The following is a 19,261-nucleotide window of genomic DNA, read 5'->3' on the forward strand; positions in this document are numbered from 1 at the left end:
CACACCCGTTTAGTTTCTCCTTTAATTTGTCTGCTATTTAGTTTCTTTGCTCCTCTGGATTTGTGGATGTATCCTGACTGATTCCATTTACCCACCGCGCTCCCCTGTCTGCCATGTACAGAACCCGGTTTTGTTCATGAAATGTTCTGATCTGCCTTTGCTTTTTGTGTTTTATTTTATTATACTTAAAAATAAATTTGTATATTCGTTTATTTCGTTTTTTTCCACAAATGTATGACTTTTGGAAGTGCAAATTGATTGCCATATGCAGTTTTAATAAAGTTGACTTAATTTCTGTCATTTTTACTCTTCTAAGTGTACACTTGCAGGTGTTTTGTTTCTAATTTACTGGTAGGCCCATTAAATAATAATAAGGATAAACAATATTTAAAAAGTATAGGCTATAATTATCTAATATCTAACTAATTAAAAATTAACCTCAAAACATAACATGCTACATGGGGGATATCTAGCATAAAAAATGTATTGTCATAATGTCGTCTCTCAGTTGTTGAATTTCGCGCAGACGTTGCCACAACGTAAATGTGTTTGCTCAGCCCGATCTCGTGAAAGTGCGAATACCACGAATTGTATTTGTAGTAGCCTACTTATGATACGCAGTTTTCGCGTGCATATGATACGCACTTTATGGCGTGTAATAGGCACGCACTCCGCACCCCTAATCCTAACCAAGGGGTTTACAGTGCGTAGCATATGCACGCAAAAAACATTAATGGCGTATAAATGGCACGAGAAATAAAATTTGTGGTATAGATAGGCACTTTCATGAGATCGTGTTTCATAATCTGCTACTGGGCCGGCCCTCTGTCAAATTTTAAAACCCAGTGTGGCCCTTGAGCCAAAAAGTTTGCCCACCCCTGGCGTAGAGAGATCGGCTCGATTATGGGCGGAGCTAAAGAGCTCTTTTGCTGTACTTTGCTTGTTTGGATTCTCTGATTGGTGGAGTTTTCTGTACAGCATCATGGGTAATGTAATAATGGGTTTTAACTACAAATTCCGCTGTTAAACACGATTACCACTGATTAACAGCCTTGTAGCTCACAGTAGGTCTGTCTTTTAAGGTTTATAAGTTATCGTTTAAAATCTATTTCCCTATGGAGAAAATGAATGGAGTTTTTACTTCCAGAACCTGACTGTTGCTCTCTATTTTTGTTTCAGCAAAATATAATGTGTATTTCCTTTTTGATTTGGAGGTGAAAAATGAGAGCTCTCAACAGCCAATAATTCACTGTGCAAACAACATTATGGTCACACAAACCATCTTTATCCTCACTGCAAGAAAAACTGTATATAATAGTGTCTAACTCATATTTTCTTATATATTTAGTATTTTTGTTCATGGCTTTTGAAGATTAGGGAATCATACAAGCTGTCCGTCTTTATATCTGTCTAATTTGACAACCTTTGACATCAACAACAAAATATCCTATTAAACGTGGATAAAATGCATTTTAGCATTGCTGACCCACCAGAACAGACCTTCCACCCAATACTGGGTCGTGACCTGTTGCTTTAAATCTCCCAGATAACAGCACATATTCATGTCTCACCAGAAGGCTTGTTCTCACGGTGACGATCAGTTTGAGCCAGTTGGGGAACTTGGAGATGATCTTGGTGATAAAGGAGGCGACAGTGTCTCCATAGTCTGGTTTGTGAAACTCTGCCTCATTCAGCCCGTCAATCAAGATGATGCAATCTTCCTCTGGAATCTTTCTCTCTGATAAGACAAAATTAAAAACATTAACATACAGAAGAAGCAGGAGCCTTCAGTAATCTGGATTATATGCTCAATGCCAAACTGCAAGGCGTTGAGAAAACAGTGATTTATTATGGTTCTTTGTTATGCATGACACGAAGCAGAGCTTTTATAAAAGTGCAGCAAGTGCAATATGATAAAAGACAACAATGTTACATAGTTACATTTATTAATAATAATGGCAACACTTTACAATAAGGTTGAATTTGTTAACATTAGTTAACATGAACTAGCAAAAGTTGTTTGTTAATGTTAACAAATGTTATTTTAGTTTTACTATTTTTAAAATTAACTTTTCATGTTCATTTTAGTTTAATTTTTAGTAATTGCATTTTTTCAACTTATTTTTATTTCAGTTTTAGTTTACTTTTAGTTATCTATTTCCAGTTAAATATTTTAGTGCTTCACTAATTTCTTATTTCAGTTTATTGCCAAGGTAACATTTCAAATTTTAAGTTTAAATTTTATATTTGAGCTATATTTCAATTAACAGAAATGTTTTAACATTTTATTTTAACAATAACCCTGCTGTGAACTAACATGAAAATTAATATTTTTATCAACATTAACAAAGCTCTAAAAAATTAAATGTTTAATTGTCAAATATGTCATTATTAGTTGATGTTTGTTAATGCATTAACTAATGAGACCCATTGTAAGTGTCACCATAATAATTGTAATATAACTATTATTTATTGTAACTGTACAGTTCTTTGGTCTAACTGTATCAGTTTATGGTTTATGGTCAAGAAAAGAACAACTTTGAGCATTAATTTAAAAAAAGGTGGTCACTGATGAGTTACTCTGCAAATTCAAATGCAGCTCGCTTAGTTTAAATCAGATTTATCCATTATTAAATGGTCATACATCGATAAAAAGTTAAAGCGAGAGCATAATAACAACTGTAAATCCACTGAGCTTCAGCACTAAGTCTCCTGTGTACTAATGAAATCAATCTCTCATGTAACTTTAAGCCCGGGACACACTTTTTGTTTCTTTTTTTTTTTGAAGAAATTGGTCCTCGTCTGCTTTTTTTCGGCCGATTCGACATGTTGAATCGGCTTCGGGCTGTCGGTGAAGGAGGGAACTCTGATTGGCTGTTCAGCTTAGTGAACGAGTCAGTGCACGAGAATAATAGCAAAGAAGTCAAACCGGTACGACTGTTCCTTGGCGAATATTTAAATATTAACATGAGCAGAGTGGAATAAAGAAAGTGTTTAGCAGGATTGATATTCAAAACGGTAATGTTTATGGTGTGTGTATCTGCAGCCGGCAGCGTCGGTTTCCCTTTTTGAATGACGAATATAGATGAATATATCTGCAGAAATAGACAGTTGTCTCATTTACACGCAGGCGCAGAACACGCATGCTAGCTGACAGTCGGCAGTAGCTCTCTCTGTGTGTTCAAGTGCAGCTTTTCGACAACACTAGGCTTTCATCAGCGCTAGTTCTTTGGCATCGGTTTGGTGTGTCCCGAGCTGTGTCTAGAGTCCAGCTCTAGATGTGCAATGCATTCTTCTTTCCTTTGAGTTATGTGATCATTTACATTTATTCTGCAGAGATCCTAATGCTACAACATGAGGAAATGTCCATGCAGATGAGACTTGACTTCAATAATTCTCAAACAAACAACTTAATAAAACAAATCCATATAATATGAATCTCTCTGCTATAGAATAAAGATGTATTTTTTATTTTCATGAGCACAGATCCGTCCACTTCACAATTAAAAGTCTCCAGATGTGGCAAGTCTTTGTTTTGCCTCAAATGAAGCGTCGCCATCAGGAGTCAATTTAATCATTCATCACACACGAGATGTGAGCGACTTCCCAGAGCCGAACAGTAACGGCAGGATAACACAGAGACAGAGAAATAGTTCCACAGTGAGCGACAGATCAAGTGCTGCACTTCCTCAGCTTTGAAATGTTATTTGAGCGAGGAATATGGTCGAGCAGCATCCATAAACCATCTCTGCTTTTAAACCTCCACCACAAATCTCTGCGCTGACTTCTTCATGGCATGACGGAGAGCTTCAGGAGAAACTCTTCCCCTCAAATCAGTTTCAATAGTGTGTGGCGTGAGTGGACATTCAGAAACATTTTAATTCTTTACTTTATTTTGCATTATTTTCCAAGTAAAATGTCTAAAATTCTTAAAACAAGATCAATTAACTTGAAGCAAGATTGCATAACGCATTAAGACTTAGATGTATTATGATATGTGTATATATACAGTATACAGTCGTTGTACTAAAATGAGGGCCAGTCATTAATATATTCATACAGTTCTTTGTATATGTGTAATAGTTCATTCCCTGTTGTTATGTAGTCAGGCAGTAAGTTGTCCTATTGTTAGGACCCGATGGTGCTGACGCAGTTTAGTTTGAGGTACGAGCGCTATTATTACTATAAGCGCAAGACGGACCTAACGCGATGATGATGCCAGTTCATCCGCGATGCAATAAAGAGTAATCGCATGTGTGCGTGCATCAAAGAGTAAGTTAATCTCTTTCATTATACTGTGTATTTACACTGTGAGTGTGTTTAAAGACGTGATTATCACATATGCAGTAGCACACGTGTCTGTAAGATAATCCTATTATACGATCGCTGTATAGACATATTTCCAGTGTTAATGTCATACGGAATACAGATTGTATTCATTTGCATATTGATGTTTTATCAGTGTGTATATTTATACTTTTTTATTCTTGTTTCTCTTTCTAGAACCACACTTAATTAAATACTGTTCAAGTTTGAGTGGTCTATGAGTGGTGTGTGCATCTGGCTCCTCCTAAACGGACATCACTTATTTGTTCTGATCGGACAATCTTTGGTGGTTGCCACCGGATATTAATTAGCCCTAGGAGCTTAACAATTCTTTACAGTCGTGGTCAAAAGTTTACATACACTCTGCAAAATACTAACACAATACAGCAGCCGGTTTATTAGGCTGCTGTCACTTTAAGACCTGATGCACATGACACATCCTATTTTCTCTCAACTTTTTACGTTTATTTAACACTTTAAACACTAATTTCAGACTGAGCTTACGAGGATGCTCGACAAAACGGGAATTTTGACAATTTTGCGTTTTTTTTGTCCGTTCAAGTGCAAAAGAGAACTCAAAGCACGCCGGTATAGATCCGAGTTAGGTTTGAGTCTTATCACGCTTGAATGGTTTAATAGCACTTGAATGAATGTAGTAGGGCGTCCACTAATGATTATTATGGTAATCGAGTAGTCGGTCGATTATTTTTGACGATTAATCGAGGACTATGATTATTTTTGTGGTAATAAAAATAGCAAACAATAACCTTTAAAAATGACTTACAATACTTATATAATAACAATGAGGCAATAATCTTTGGTTCAAATAAAATGTCAAAAGAAAGTAATCATATGGTTTTATAAAAACAACACTGTTTAAATACATAATATAGACATTATGTAGCCCCGCCCCTTTTCAGCGCTGCGCTCGTTGTCTTTTGACTTCCGGTCGGTTTTTTTACAGTGATTTTGCGTGTTTATGAATGAACGGCTCGTTTTAAAATCTTCCCGGTCGACTGACATGAGTTTAGTCATCTGCTTTAAACATTACAGTCCTCGTGATAACTTTCGTTAACTTTACATTAAGTAAATCCACTTCAAAAGCTAATTACTCCTGGACAGCAGCGCCATAGAGATATACAGAGCGACTGCAAAAACGGAAGTTAAAAGACAATATTCTAAAGATGGCGGCGCCCTCATTTCTCTGGCGCATAAGGTCTATAATACACATAACATGCAAACTCAGAGCGAGAGTTTAAACTTTTATTTTGAAATCGCAATGAGTTTGCAAACATATTGAGGTATTCTGCTGTTGGCGTAGGTTTATAAATGATTTACCGTACTAATCTGATGAAATGGCGCACATTGCATTCCCATTATGATCGTTATAAGCAACCCAAACTCACAGCATAATCAGAGATGGAGTTTGAGACGCTCCACGCATGTAAATAATAACAGTTCATGTGGAGCAGTGTGCGATAATGCGGTTCATGGAGTCTTATCTTTGGAAAGTGCCACTATATAGATAGATATATTAGAATTAAGCTTATAACTTTTTAAGCCTAAAGCAAGAGATAAAAACAAAATGAAGAAAGGAAAAACTATATAAATATAAAATAATATTGATTAAGAAAAAAATTTATGTTTTTTTTAATCAATGCAGGCAGAGCTTAAGATTGGTTTCCATCTGGTTTGTCTTCTCTCCTCACGAGGCTGTATTGATCCACAGCGTCTTCCATTTCCATCAAACAAACACAGGGTTTGTTTATCAGCGTCTGCTTTTACAATAAAATATCGATCGAGCTGAGCAAAAGACTTGGACCTCCACATAAAACAAACCACAATGACCTTGAGATCTCCGAGACTCAGAGAGAGCCTGAGCTTTAAGAGCAAATAAACGCAGGATAAACCTGTAGAGGATCAAGAGGGAAAACAGAGGCTGTAGATGTTCTGTAAGAATGTAGAAAAACCATTAACTAAATCAAATGTCATGAAAATTATTCCTTTCCAGTATTATCTTTTTTTATAAACCGGAACAGGTTGTCTATTGTCAAACCCATTATTCTTTTTGAGGAAAAACTAAAGACAGTCTTGTTATTACGTCTTATTATATATTAAGTCCAATTGATTTAATTCATCTCACTGATTCAGTTTCTGAGAAATAAACGTGGGCCGGTACATGAGTGCATGTGCTAACAGCCTTGGGAAAATGGATTCTCTGCATTTAATGCAACAACAAAGCAAATTCACCCCATTCATATAATCGGGCCATCTGCCGAACATTAAACATATGACATCCCAACTCATCCGGTTTAATAAAATGCGTCATTTAATGATGTTCACTTCTGTCCACATAACCTTCTCTGAACTGTAACGGATGCAGAAGGAAGAGAGCCAGAGGACAGGCCAAAAAATCACTCAATTATGAAATTAAAATCAACGACATTTGGAACCCATATTGGAGTCCATAATGCAATGTATTTCTGAGTGAAATGCATGGATGGAATTATTGAATTATATTGTTTTCTTTGCAATATTGTGCAACTGATGAATCATTCACAACAAAACCACAAACATGTCTTAAAAGGTGCAGTTCTGAGAAACACTGTTGAAAGTGGATCGGACCGAGAACCAAAACACACTTGTAGCCAATCAGCAGTAGGGGGCGTGTTCACTCATGATGGGGGAGGAGACAGAGTGAGCCAATCAGCAGAAGGGGACGTGTTCACTCATGATGGGGGAGGAGAATGAGCCAATCAGCAAAAGGGGGTGTGTTCACTCATGATGGGGGAGGAGAGAGAGTGAGCCAATCAGCAGTAAGGGGGCGTGTCCACTTATGATGGGGGAGGAGAGTGAGTGAGCCAATCAGCAGTAAGGGGGCGTGTCCACTTATGATGGGGAGGAGAGTGAGAGAGCCAATCAGCAGTAGGGGGCGTGTTCACTCATGATGGGTGAGGATAGTCAAGTATATTTGTATAGCGCTTTTCACAATACAGATTGTATCAAAGCAGTTTCACAGTATTAAATTAAAATAATACAACAAGGTTTGTTTCTAGTGGAATTTATTGATTGATAAAATTAAATTTATCAATTGGCTCACTCACTACCTTTTGGATAGTGAGTGAGCCAATCAGCAGTAGGGGGCGTGTTCACTCATGATGGGGGAGGAGAGTGAGCCAATCAGCAAAAGGGGGCGTGTTCACTCATGATGGGGGAGGAGAGAGAGTGAGCCAATCAGCAGTAAGGGGGCGTGTCCACTTATGATGGGGGAGGAGAGTGAGTGAGCCAATCAGCAGTAGGGGGCGTGTTCACTCATGATGGAGGAGGAGAGAGAGTGAACCAATCAGCTGTAGGGGCATGTTCCGGCGCAGTGGGAAGGCCTGAAAACGGACACCGAAGTTTCATGGTTTCTGCTCCATATGTGAGAAACATTGTTTTTGCTATGTTTCCCATAACCAAGATATGCTGTTGTTGTTATGTTAGCTATAATAACAAGACAGTTTTGAGTATAATTCTTTGTCTGGAGCTGGTGTGCTGCAGGCGACTAACAGCAAACTCTTGCTGGTATAAACTCTTGTGTGCTACATATTCATTTTTTGTTTTTTGCTTCAGCTATGATAATGAGACATCCACTCATGCATTTGAGCAATGAAGAGAGGGGCGTGTGTGTTTGGGTTGATTTCAAATATCAACAGTGTTCCTCAAAACTCGCTTACTGCACCTTTAAGGAAGTGCATGGTGTTGGTTTTGATTTCGGTTGTGTTCCTGTACCTTTGCGTAGGTTGATGAGCGGTTGCAGGATCCCCCTGCGGAAGGCACCGATGGGATCCTGCACACAGGAGCGCAGACTGAGCATGCTCTGTAGGTGTGTCTCTTTCAGCAGCAGTTCTCTGTATGCGGTCAGCTGATGCGCTCTGCACAGGAGAGCAGACACACTGTGCACAAACTCAGGGACCAGACACGTGTATGTGTTATCAGCCTGGCAGTAATGATACGCCACAACCTGCAGAGAGAACGAGAGAGAGAGAGAGAGAGAGAGACAGTTTAAAAACTTCATCTAATTTACATTTACAATCATGGAGCATTTGCTGTAATTTTTATACAGAGGTATATTGCCATATTAAACTCTATGCATTTGCTCTGAAATGGCTTTTTTTAAATCAGAGGAACAATTATTTTCGACTGTATTCAAGTAGATTATGCAGGGTTTTTAAAAAAAAAAAAATTACTAAATAAAAAGGGTTTCTGCAGGTTTAATTAAGGTAAATTCAAGACTTTTTAAAGAATTTATTTAAAAGACCAAGTAAAGAAAAAGTAAGGTATAAATGTTTAATCGCTCTGCTCCCAGCAACTCGAATATGGAAATATTTGTTACTGTACCTTCTGATCACAGCAAAAAAAAAAGTGATGTTCTTCCTCAGTATTTTTGTCTTGTTTTCCAGTGCAATTGTCTTAAGATTCTTAAATCAAGATACATTTACTTGAGATGCAAAATGACACAAAATATTAAGTCTTGTTTTCGGTGAAATTGAAGTTTATGATTAAATCAAGAACAAAGATCTGCTAATAGGCTCAGAAAAATCAAACTTTATTCAAAGGGAAGTTCTCATAACATAGATATCATGAGATATTTGTTCTTGTTTTAAGCTAAACTTTAAAAACAATTCAAGACTTTTTTCACAAGTAGATGTGTCAAAGATGTTTAGATATTTGTGTTGGAAAACAGGACAAAAAGTGGGAAGATGCAACACATTTAATGCCATGACTTCACGAATTTAAGACTTTCTGCTCTGATTTAAAAAAAATTCAAGGCCTTAATTTATGTAAAGGCGAATTAAGACTTTTTATGACCCGCAGGAACCCTGAATGAGAATATTTCATAATTTCCCATGAATATGTACAGATTTAACAATAAGTAAAAAAAAAAAAAAAAAAAAAATGTTTTGGCTATTCTGTTGTCATCAGGAGCAGTGTGGTATGATGTTTGACAGATCAAACTCTTGTTAAAACATTAGTTTTTTATTTTTATTATAGGGCTATAATTATTATTGGCTGCTGAACTGAAGCTCATATCCCAACAGCATGTGATCTGTGAGCCCTTGAGGAGCTGCTCTAAACTCATGTTGATCTAACACTGCTGCCAAATATCATGCCATGTTTGCACTTGATAAATAATGCAGGGCACAAATGAGAGTTTCAGCCTCTTATAGCCAGATCATTCCTAACCAATCATTGCCATTCTCTACATCCAATAATCTCGCAACTAAAGTTCAGCAGCCTAACAGATAAAAAAAGTGATGATCTGAACACAGATGGAGGGAGAAATGGACAAACAAACACAGGGCTCTATGATTTCTGCAATGCAGAAAACGAGGACGAAATCCGATTATTGATTAATAAACAAAAAGCAGGTCATTACACTTCAATCAAATCAAAATATACACTAGTGTCTGTGGATATTAAACTGCAAAAAGACAAGTCTTTGTGTGAATGAATGGTGCATATGGTTTCATGTCACGATAATCACAATTTTCATCCATTTTTTATTTGAACAGTAAAGCTCTGTTGTGCAGCACTTTGTTTGACAAAAAAACTGTTTAATTTCATGATAAAATTCATGTTTTATGCCTTCATTTGATTGCCAGAAAAAAATAAAATACAGAACAATACAGAATTAAAAATCATTGTTTCTTGAATTGAATTGTTTTTATGAATTCAATTAATTAGACATTCTTTTTGATTATTACAATTTAATAAAAGCATTAACATGGAATCTAAAAAACTTAAAACAGAAAACAGAATTTGGTATAAAAAAATTATTCAAATAAATAAAAAAAATTGGGAGGAAAAAATAAACATGTAAAACATGTAATTTTTGTTAAACTTTTAATAAATTGTTGTTAAATTGTATAAGTTTCATGATTTCAATTAATTAGACATGCTTTTTGATTACAAAATTTTTATTTAACCATTAAAAAAAGAGTTGAAAAAATTTAAATAGGATAAAACTCCAGAAAAATGAAAACGGAAAAAAAATGAATTTTGAAAAAACAAAAACGGAATGTGGGAAATAATAAAACGGATTTCATCGGGCCCTACAGATATCATGAAGTGAGGCACAAAATATAAATTGATTTCATTACATGTCACACACAGCTTTATCAATATTTAAAGGCAACAACAGGGAAGATCCTAAGCAAATTCAGGTGCGTTTACCATGGATAAGAGTGTTTAGAGACTTGATCTGGGATAAGATCACTGTAATGCTCAACCTCAAGCAGCTTATTCAGTTCCTCCTGTGAAAAATCCCACATACCCAAAAGGAAGAATCATATCTAAGAGAATGCATTAAGTGAAATATTTCTCTGTGAAGTGATGTCCTAACAGCAGAGTTCACTGAAGCTCAACAGTTTGTGTGGCCAGAAGTGAGAAAACCTGGCAGATGCGGGTGAGAAAGCAGGTCCTTCTGAGGGTCCCCCTTAATTTGTCCTGATTTATTATTGAAACCTCCATTTGACAGATGGGGATATTTCCCATTTGGACAGTTGGGGTTAATAGGAACGGCACGGTCTTCACCCTGAGATGAGGTCTGGGAAAAGAGCATCAATCTAAAGCTCCTTCAGGTGGAGGGACCATTAACTCGCTCACTTTCGCTGAACACTTCAAAGCGCTGGTTTCAGAGCGCACATTAACAGGCTCAATCTCTTGATTGCTGTGCCTTTCCCTCGACCCTTCGACAAGCTGATTAGACAATCATCACATCGGATTTAGACAGCAAAAGAAATCTTTGGTTTGAGACACTAAGCAGCAACTAAACCATGAGCAGAACTGTATAGAGTGCATGTTTGACGCCAGTCCGGAAGTCTAATTCGCCACTGGTTTCTTGGAGATTTTTCTATTGTGTTTTTATAATGAGGTTTTTCAATTTATGAGTAAAATAAAGCCTGTGGTAAACATACCTAAATGATACATGACGCGGAACAAAACGAACTGTGATTGGTTGCTTTACATGTCAGTCAGATGGCTAATTTAATGTCCTTGGCCAATGAAAGCTGCTATAGACTCCAGAGCTTCTGAACTGGCTACACGAGACTAATGCAAACGTGATGTTGACGTCTCCAACATGAGTGAAATGCGTGCGCATTAGCTGTTGGATCGCAGGTGTTTATCCGAGGATATGGTGCCATGGCAGGTTATATCCAGGTGCATGTTTTGAAACCAGCGAAAATTGAGTATTTGTACAATTATTTGTTTCCGCCACTATTCAGGAAATGTATTAAAAATATATTTTTAAATGATTAAACACCTTGTTGTCAAAGTTAGTATTGTGGCTTAATGTATCATCCGACACTTGCGTGTGTTGTTATATTATATTTTTTTTTTTTTTTTTAAGAAAACACTGTACTTATTTAAAGACTAGTTTAAGGATCCACTAGAGTTACAAGGTTTAGTCACAAGCTCTAGTATAAAGTTCAATTGAAAAAAAAAATTTAAAATTATAACATTATTAACCGGTATTTTCTGTAATCAAACCGTATTCAGAATAGAAATGTTACCGAACAAAACGCATGAACAGAAACGTTAAAGGGGTGGTTGATTATGATTTCGCTTTTTTTACTTTAGTTAGTGTGTAATGTTGCTGTTTGAGCATAAACAACATCTGCAAAGTTACAACGCTCAAAGTTCAAAGCAAAGGGAGATATTTGCTTTTAAAGAAATAGCTTTTTAAGGACTACAACAAACGGCTGGTAGAGACTACACCACATTCCTCCCGGGTTAGTGACATCACCAACCCTACAATTGACATAAACCCCGCCCCCGGGAACGTGATTTATAGATTATCATGACTGAATATGCTAATCAATGACTAGAAGATAACTACACATCAGCTTCATAAACTCATCAACTAATCATTCAGAAACGTCCTGTTGCTTCTACATGTTGTCACTTCTTCTTGAGTCTCTCCATCATTGTCTGAATCCGGTTTGAACAAAAAAGGCTAAAAGTTTTAGAAATTTTCAGTGCATGTCTGTGTGAGTGCAAGCTGTTGTAGCTCCGCCCCCTGTGCCGGGAGCAGCAGCTCATTTGCATTTAAAGGGACAGACACAAAACAGTGCGTTTTTGCTCACTCTCAAAAATTGACAATTTTAACATGCTATATAAAAATATCTGTGGGGTATTTTGAGCTAAAACTTCACATACACACTCTGGGGACATCAGAGACTTATTTTACATCTTGTGAAAAGGGCATTATACCACCCCTTTAAAATACTGATTCTGCTTGGAGTGAATTGATATATGTGTGTGTGTATATATATATATATATATATATATATATATATACACATATAAGTATAGTATAATATAATACAATATAATGCAGATGACATTTTTGAGGCAGAATATGTTGAAAGTCAAAACTGTGTGTGTGTAGATTCACCTCCTGTGTGTATAATTGAAAACGGGAATTAAAAAGGTTTTAAAAAGATAACGTTAATCAATTCTCCATCCACACAGCACCAACTGTAAATATGTGAATTAATCAGGCAACAAACTAATGTAAAGAGCTAAAAATGAATCAGCCTGCGCTTGTGTGACTGATGCATGCAGGGATTGATTGGAATACACACAATTTCTTGTGCAAAATTCCACACAATCATTTGTTAAAAATGTAGCATAACACTGGAAACCGATTAGCGATGAGCCTCTAATTAAGTGCTTTTGTCTTATCTGTGAATACGTAATTTGCCGCTGTCTGCCGCGCGTTTGCCGTCGGTCCCCGAGTCTCGGCGCCCACATGGGTGCAATTCTCTTTAAATGCGACCAAATGACCACCCTTGCTAACCTGTTGCCATGGTAACACTCGAGGGACGGCAGGTCCCCCGGGAAACACGGTTGATATTTCATTTAGCTCACATTGTGTTTGACAGAGGACAGCTCGCCCTATTAAGACGGAGATGTACCGAGACGCAGCAGAACCCAAAGCACTGCGTTTCAAGCCTCGGAGAGATTCAATGCAATATTCCATGAAAACACATCAGAGACTCTGATGACACTCGAGAATCTCAAGTCTAAAGAAAACCGCAATGAAAGAGTCTTGTCTGTCAGTGTCTCTCTAAAATAATGCTTAGGTTTAGCTTTAGAAAACACACAAGCTGTGATGACACAGATCCATCAAATTGATATTACTGTACATGTTGCATCTACTTTAAATATTGTTCAGTATAATAGTTTAAATTTGGGGAAGAACCTGTAAATTTGCAAAGTGAAAATACACAAAAAACTGGTTTGCTTAATTGTCAGTTTTTAATTGGATGCTTTTACAGACTAAAATAAATAAATAACCCTAACTAACTAATTAATAAATTGAGGGTCTAAACGCTTGGTTCAAGTTTGTGTGTTTGTACAAACTTCATGTTTTTATTATTGCATGAAAATTAACAATAATATATATTTTAACAGCTTAAATATATTATTATCTGTTATTTTAGTCTTATTAAAAACAAAAGTCCTTGACATTATATCTGCATGAAGAATGTAACACAAAACAATCCAGAATCCAGAATCTGAATTAATCTAGAGGAGGAGGAGGTCACTGAACTGGTACTACTGTAGTTTATGTATTCAGAGCGTGAATGCAGAGATCAGGACTTCAGAAGCCACTGAGTTCAGCAACACTGAGAAAAATAAAGAGGGTCTTCGGGTTCACGCCATCTCAACTTCAGTCCTCTGCATTTCAAAAGGCTGAAACACGCCGTTCCAGACAACAGCGCTGGCATCGCTCCAGTCCCCTCCTCTATGAACTTCAAAAGCAGAATCAGACATACTGAAGCAACACGCATCCTGAGAAACACAGGACTGGGATTCTCTCGTTCCCCACAGCGAGCTCTAATGAGGAATCTGAGACTGCGTTTACACTGCAGGACACAGTATTTTCACACACATTTCAGAGAAATTATACTCGTATTCAGCGAGGATGCATTCAATTGATCAAAAATTGTTGATTCTTTTGTTGATGCTCTTGACTGATTAACTTGTGTCGCTTTAATAAGAATCAGTGCATATTTAATTAATACAGTGAAGACTATGCAGTGCTAATTTTTTCAATTTCTTACATGAATGCTCCTGTTAAACAGACCTACTGTAGCTGAAACATTTAAAACACTGTTTATTTAATTTGCATCATATTTGTAACTTGCATCTTTGTTCTAATATTTAATAACAAAGATATGATGATGAAGTATCAGGGGTGGTAGTGGCGCAGTGGATAAGACACATGCCTTTGGTGTGAGAGACCCGGGTTCGAATCCACTGTGAGACACCAATGTGTCCCTGAGCAAGACACTTAACCCCTAATTGCTCCAGAGGCGTACGACCTCTGACATATATAGCAATTGTAAGTCGCTTTGTATAAAAGCGTCAGCTAAATGAATAAATGTAAATGTAAAATGTAAGTAAAATAAAGTAAAATAAAATGTTGGCACGCCCCTATTTTGGCCTAAATGGTCAGTCACTTTTGAGAAAAATCTAATTCGAACGGATATCAAATATCAAGCAATATATTCGAATATCTACGAGTAAAATGTAAAATGAAGTTAACGAACAACCTCGATCCATCAGGAAACGCCACTTGGTCGCTGAATTTCACTGCACTTCATGAAGAGTTCTTCTTTTGCGTGAAGAAGCTGTTCGCCGGAGATGTGTTAAAAGATAACGGATTGCATTGATTATTAGGCCACCGGTATAATAATCCTCCTGGCGCCGGGTCTGAGTGAGTAATTTACTCTCTTACCTTTGTTCTTTTATTAACATTAATGACACTTTAAGACCAGCCGCTGCTGATAGAGACGCGATCTGACACGCGTCCCATTTTCTCACAAATCTCTACGTTCATTTAAGACTTTATTTAAATAATTTAAGACTGCTCTTATGAGGACACTTGTCAAAAATGGACATTTGGCATAATGTGTGTGTTATGGTTTGTTCAGCCCGAAAGAGAACTCGATACTGACACGCGTCTTTTCTGTGGGTCGTGTGTGTGTGTGTGTGTGTGTGTGTGTGTAATAGGCAGGAATTACAGCGCAGTCTCTTTAGTCTTGTCGTTATCTTCCATTTTCAAAACAAGCTGGCTATTGGCTATTATTCGCTTGATCGCTTGAACAATATGTTTAGAGCGGCCGCTACTGGATGAGATGGCAAACAATAAAATAAAAAACAAACGGTCTAATCATTGACTGTAAAAAATGCGCAAAACATGGCACTTTAAAAACCGGATAGTTTATTTATAGTTCGATTTCGGATATTTCACGTCATGTTCGAATGCATATTCGAATATTGAATAAAAAGTGACAGCTCTAATGGTCAGCCATTCTTTTTTCTTTTATGTTTTGTGATCTTGTAAGGCAAATTTAAAATAGAGATATTAGTTTGAGATAAACAGTCTTAAACCAACAATAATTCTTTTTTTTTTATATGATCATGGATTGTGATCCTGTCCTGAAAAAAAATGTGATATGATATTTTTGCCATTTCGCCCACCCCTGCATCCTCCACCACTAACATGTCAGTCTGAGGGGAAATACATCATCACACTGATCGCGCGGGTCCTCCATTAAAACGTCTGCGGTGGAAACTGTGACATCACCACAAATTCATCACAGTCCATTAGCAACATTACTGCACAACCGCATGTGCTCTTCATGAGTCTGCATCAACACAAGCATCGTCTGCAAAGAGATGCATCTCAAAAATCCACCCGGAAGCGAAAAACTACAACTAAATGAAAATATAATACATTTAATGTTCTATTCGTCTGGTCCATGCGTTGTGCGAGAGAGAAACTACATCGGTGACACGACTTTGCAGTTGCATAAAACCCATTTCTATGAACAAAACACATCTGAAATCATCTGAGAACACAGAATGAGCCGCTGCGGGGGGGATATAAAGTGTTCTGCACAAACTGTCTAAAGCATAAGAGCACATTATATTAAATGCCTGAAAGAAGGTCACAGGAATATAGATTTAAGTGGTCAGTGTGCGCAAAGTGATTGCTTAAGATGTTTTAGCAAGTACATAACTTACATTTTACAGTTATATTGATATAATGTAAGCATTTTCATTTTGAAAAACAATGGAAATGCTTACAATTTCAACAGCAAGTGAGCATTTGTCATAGTTTGCATGCATATTCACAGCAAACAAACCAATCGGTGAACGTTTGGCTGGTTAATACGGTCCAGTAAGTGACGTAACTAAACAATTCTGCAGGCAAAAACTATAAAGTTGCATATAATAAGTAGGGCTGGGTATTGACACAAATTTCACAATTTGATTCGATTTCGATTGACAAGCTTGCAATTCGATTAGATTTCGATTTGATTCAATATTGATTATTTTGGATATCAAGTCAAGTCAAGTTTATTTATATAGCGCTTTTCACAATACAGATTGTATCAAAGCAGCTTCACAGTATTCAATTAAAATAATACATCAATGTTTGTTTCTAGTGGAAAACGTCCACGTTTGGTAATGCTGATCAATAGTATTGTTGATTGATTAATTCAATTAAATATCCCCAAATATCCCCAAATATCAGGTACAATACATTGCAAATATTCTCAAGGAAAACAAATCTCTTAACTATTATTGTAAACTATGGGAGTCAGTTGCAGCCTAAAGGCTTCATTAGCCTATTATAATATTGAAGGTAAAAATTAACTGATTTGTATACAAACACTTAAAATACACTTTTATTTATTTTTATAATAATTCAATTATATGAAATTATATAAACATTTAAATGGTGGCTGTCATAAAAAACTTTCCAGATTTATTCAAACATGCATTAAATATTGAAGAACCTTAAAAATGATAATGAATATGTAATATGGTGCATATATTTAACAAAATGCTCCTCTCTAGAATTAATTTTTCTAGCTGACTAACAAGTTTATGGTCACTGGATATGTTTTTCTGAGGTAAATGTGACGTTACATGACATTGATTACTAACGTCTTTCCACGGCTGAAACACTGATTGAGCGATTCCATGTCACATGATACGGACTTCGATTAGTTGTACTCTATCTTTTAACACACTTTCAGATGCTCATTCATGTTTATTTCGCGCAGTAACTGGTATTATTAAGGCGGAAGAGAAGATCATGTGCTTCTCTTGAACTGACCTCAGAGCCAGAGCGATCTCACGCCACAGCGACAAAACGGTAATTATGTTTTTGAGTTTCGTAAGAAAAAGAGACTTTGTTTCATATCAATAATAACAAAGCACAAAGATTATTGTGATTCATTGGATGGGATGCGCTACAATGTTCCATTCATTCATCAACTGAAAACAGGATGACTAATCGATTCTTGGGATTTAAGAATCGATATCGTTTTGTAAAAATGAGAATTGATTAAAATCGAGAAATCTATATTTTTTGCCCAGCCCTAATAATAAGTATGTCCAACTTTTTCCGCATACATACAGTATACTCCTGTAAAGTGATATATACTCATACAGCAAATCTCAACTGCTTGTATCATCACAAAATGCAACTATATCATCACACAGCTCTAATCTACTAAATGAGGCATGAAGATATTAAAATATTATAAACATTAACTTTATGATTTTCTGTAAAGCTACTTTGAAGCAATGTGTGTTCTGAATAGTGCTAGACAAATTTGACTTGACATAAAAAAGCATTTTAGCCATTGAAGGCCATATAAATGTACAGATGAAAGTATTTTGATTAAATTAAATATATTCTATGCACATATTTCATTATAGTATAGTAGATGGATGTGCTTGTTCTCTTTGAGAGGCTCTCAAAGATATTAAATTCCATCTGCTGTCATTAATGTCAAGGAAGGACAAAAATTTTGAACAAAACAATATCCATTGATGTCAAATTTGATTAATTAATTTTGACCCCCGGCAAACATTCTTCAATAGGCACAATGTAAATAAAAAGATAATCAACATGTTCGCTGATTAATAAACTAGCTCATCAATCGTGACACGCACGTCTTACATTAGACGCTGTCAGCACTGTAGATCAGGCAGAGGTCGTGACCCTGCACCTGTGATTCGGCTCCAGCACACCTGTGTGGTTTCATTAGGACCGCAGCTGAGAGATCCAGCGAATGAGCCGCCCACTTCAATACACACCTGTGTGAAGCGTTCTATACATACACGAAGCTAAAAGATACGGCTTAGTTGCTCCTCTGGGAGGATTCTGTCTAATGACCACAGTTTATATACTAATCAACAATCAATGCTGGAATGTGTCAAATCAACATGGACTGGATTTCAAGCTTTGTTTTGGTTGATGCGGGTAAATATGTATGCATTAGTCCTGAAACACGAGCGTCAGCCAACATTCTCTCAGCATACAGCTCATTTTCTAACAGAAAATGAAATTATGGAGTGGTTGTTACAGATGAAAGTGAAAGTGAAAGTGAAAGTGACGGCCAAGTATGGTAACCCATACTTGGAATTTGACCTCTGCATTTAACCCATCCAAGTTAATGCACACACATTAGGAGCAGAGTAGTGAGTAGTTAACACACAACACTGCAAACGTGGATACACACACCCAGAGCAGCGGGCAGCCTTGTGTGGCGCCCGGGGAGCGATTAGGGGTTAGGTGCCTTGCTCATGGGCACCTCAGTCATTTCCCACCGGCTCTGGAATCGAACCAGCAACCTTTGGGTTACCAGTACCACTCCCTAACCACTAGGCCAAGATCTAGGTAAGAGTCAAATAACTGTTTTTCACTAAATGAACGCATTGAAGTATGATCTTTAATAATGTTCTGTTATATGTACCAATATAATAAAACAGATAGCAGTATTACTTAAACATTTCAATATACAAAAAATGCCAAACAGAGTGAATGAAGATGCAAATTAATCATTTAATCAGAGTT

General features: G+C 36.7%; 1 protein-coding gene and 1 long non-coding RNA gene across 3 annotated transcripts in view; one reads left to right on the plus strand and one right to left on the minus strand.

The window, feature by feature from the left end:
* The window catches only part of tanc1b (tetratricopeptide repeat, ankyrin repeat and coiled-coil containing 1b), a 196,495-nt gene that overhangs the window by 48,582 nt on the left and 128,652 nt on the right, over nt 1-19,261 (minus strand). Inside the window, exons 11-12 of the mRNA XM_082174598.1 lie at nt 8,098-8,329; nt 1,572-1,738 (exon numbers count right to left, since the gene is read on the minus strand). Coding sequence (XP_082030724.1) covers nt 1,572-1,738; nt 8,098-8,329 — 399 coding nt within the window. The remainder of the gene's footprint in view (nt 1-1,571; nt 1,739-8,097; nt 8,330-19,261) is intronic.
* Nucleotides 12,720-19,187, plus strand: LOC309502427. Of its 2 annotated transcripts, XR_014207267.1 has the most exons (5): nt 12,720-13,543; nt 13,574-14,578; nt 14,792-16,734; nt 16,925-18,778; nt 19,085-19,187. It is a non-coding gene; the product is annotated as an uncharacterized lncRNA (long non-coding RNA). The 2 variants fall into 2 exon arrangements; XR_014207266.1 differs by having other exon boundaries at nt 12,720-14,578.

This window comes from Leuciscus leuciscus, assembly GCF_965113295.1.
Source record: "Leuciscus leuciscus genome assembly, chromosome: 7".
Classification (NCBI taxonomy): Eukaryota; Metazoa; Chordata; class Actinopteri; order Cypriniformes; family Leuciscidae; genus Leuciscus; species Leuciscus leuciscus.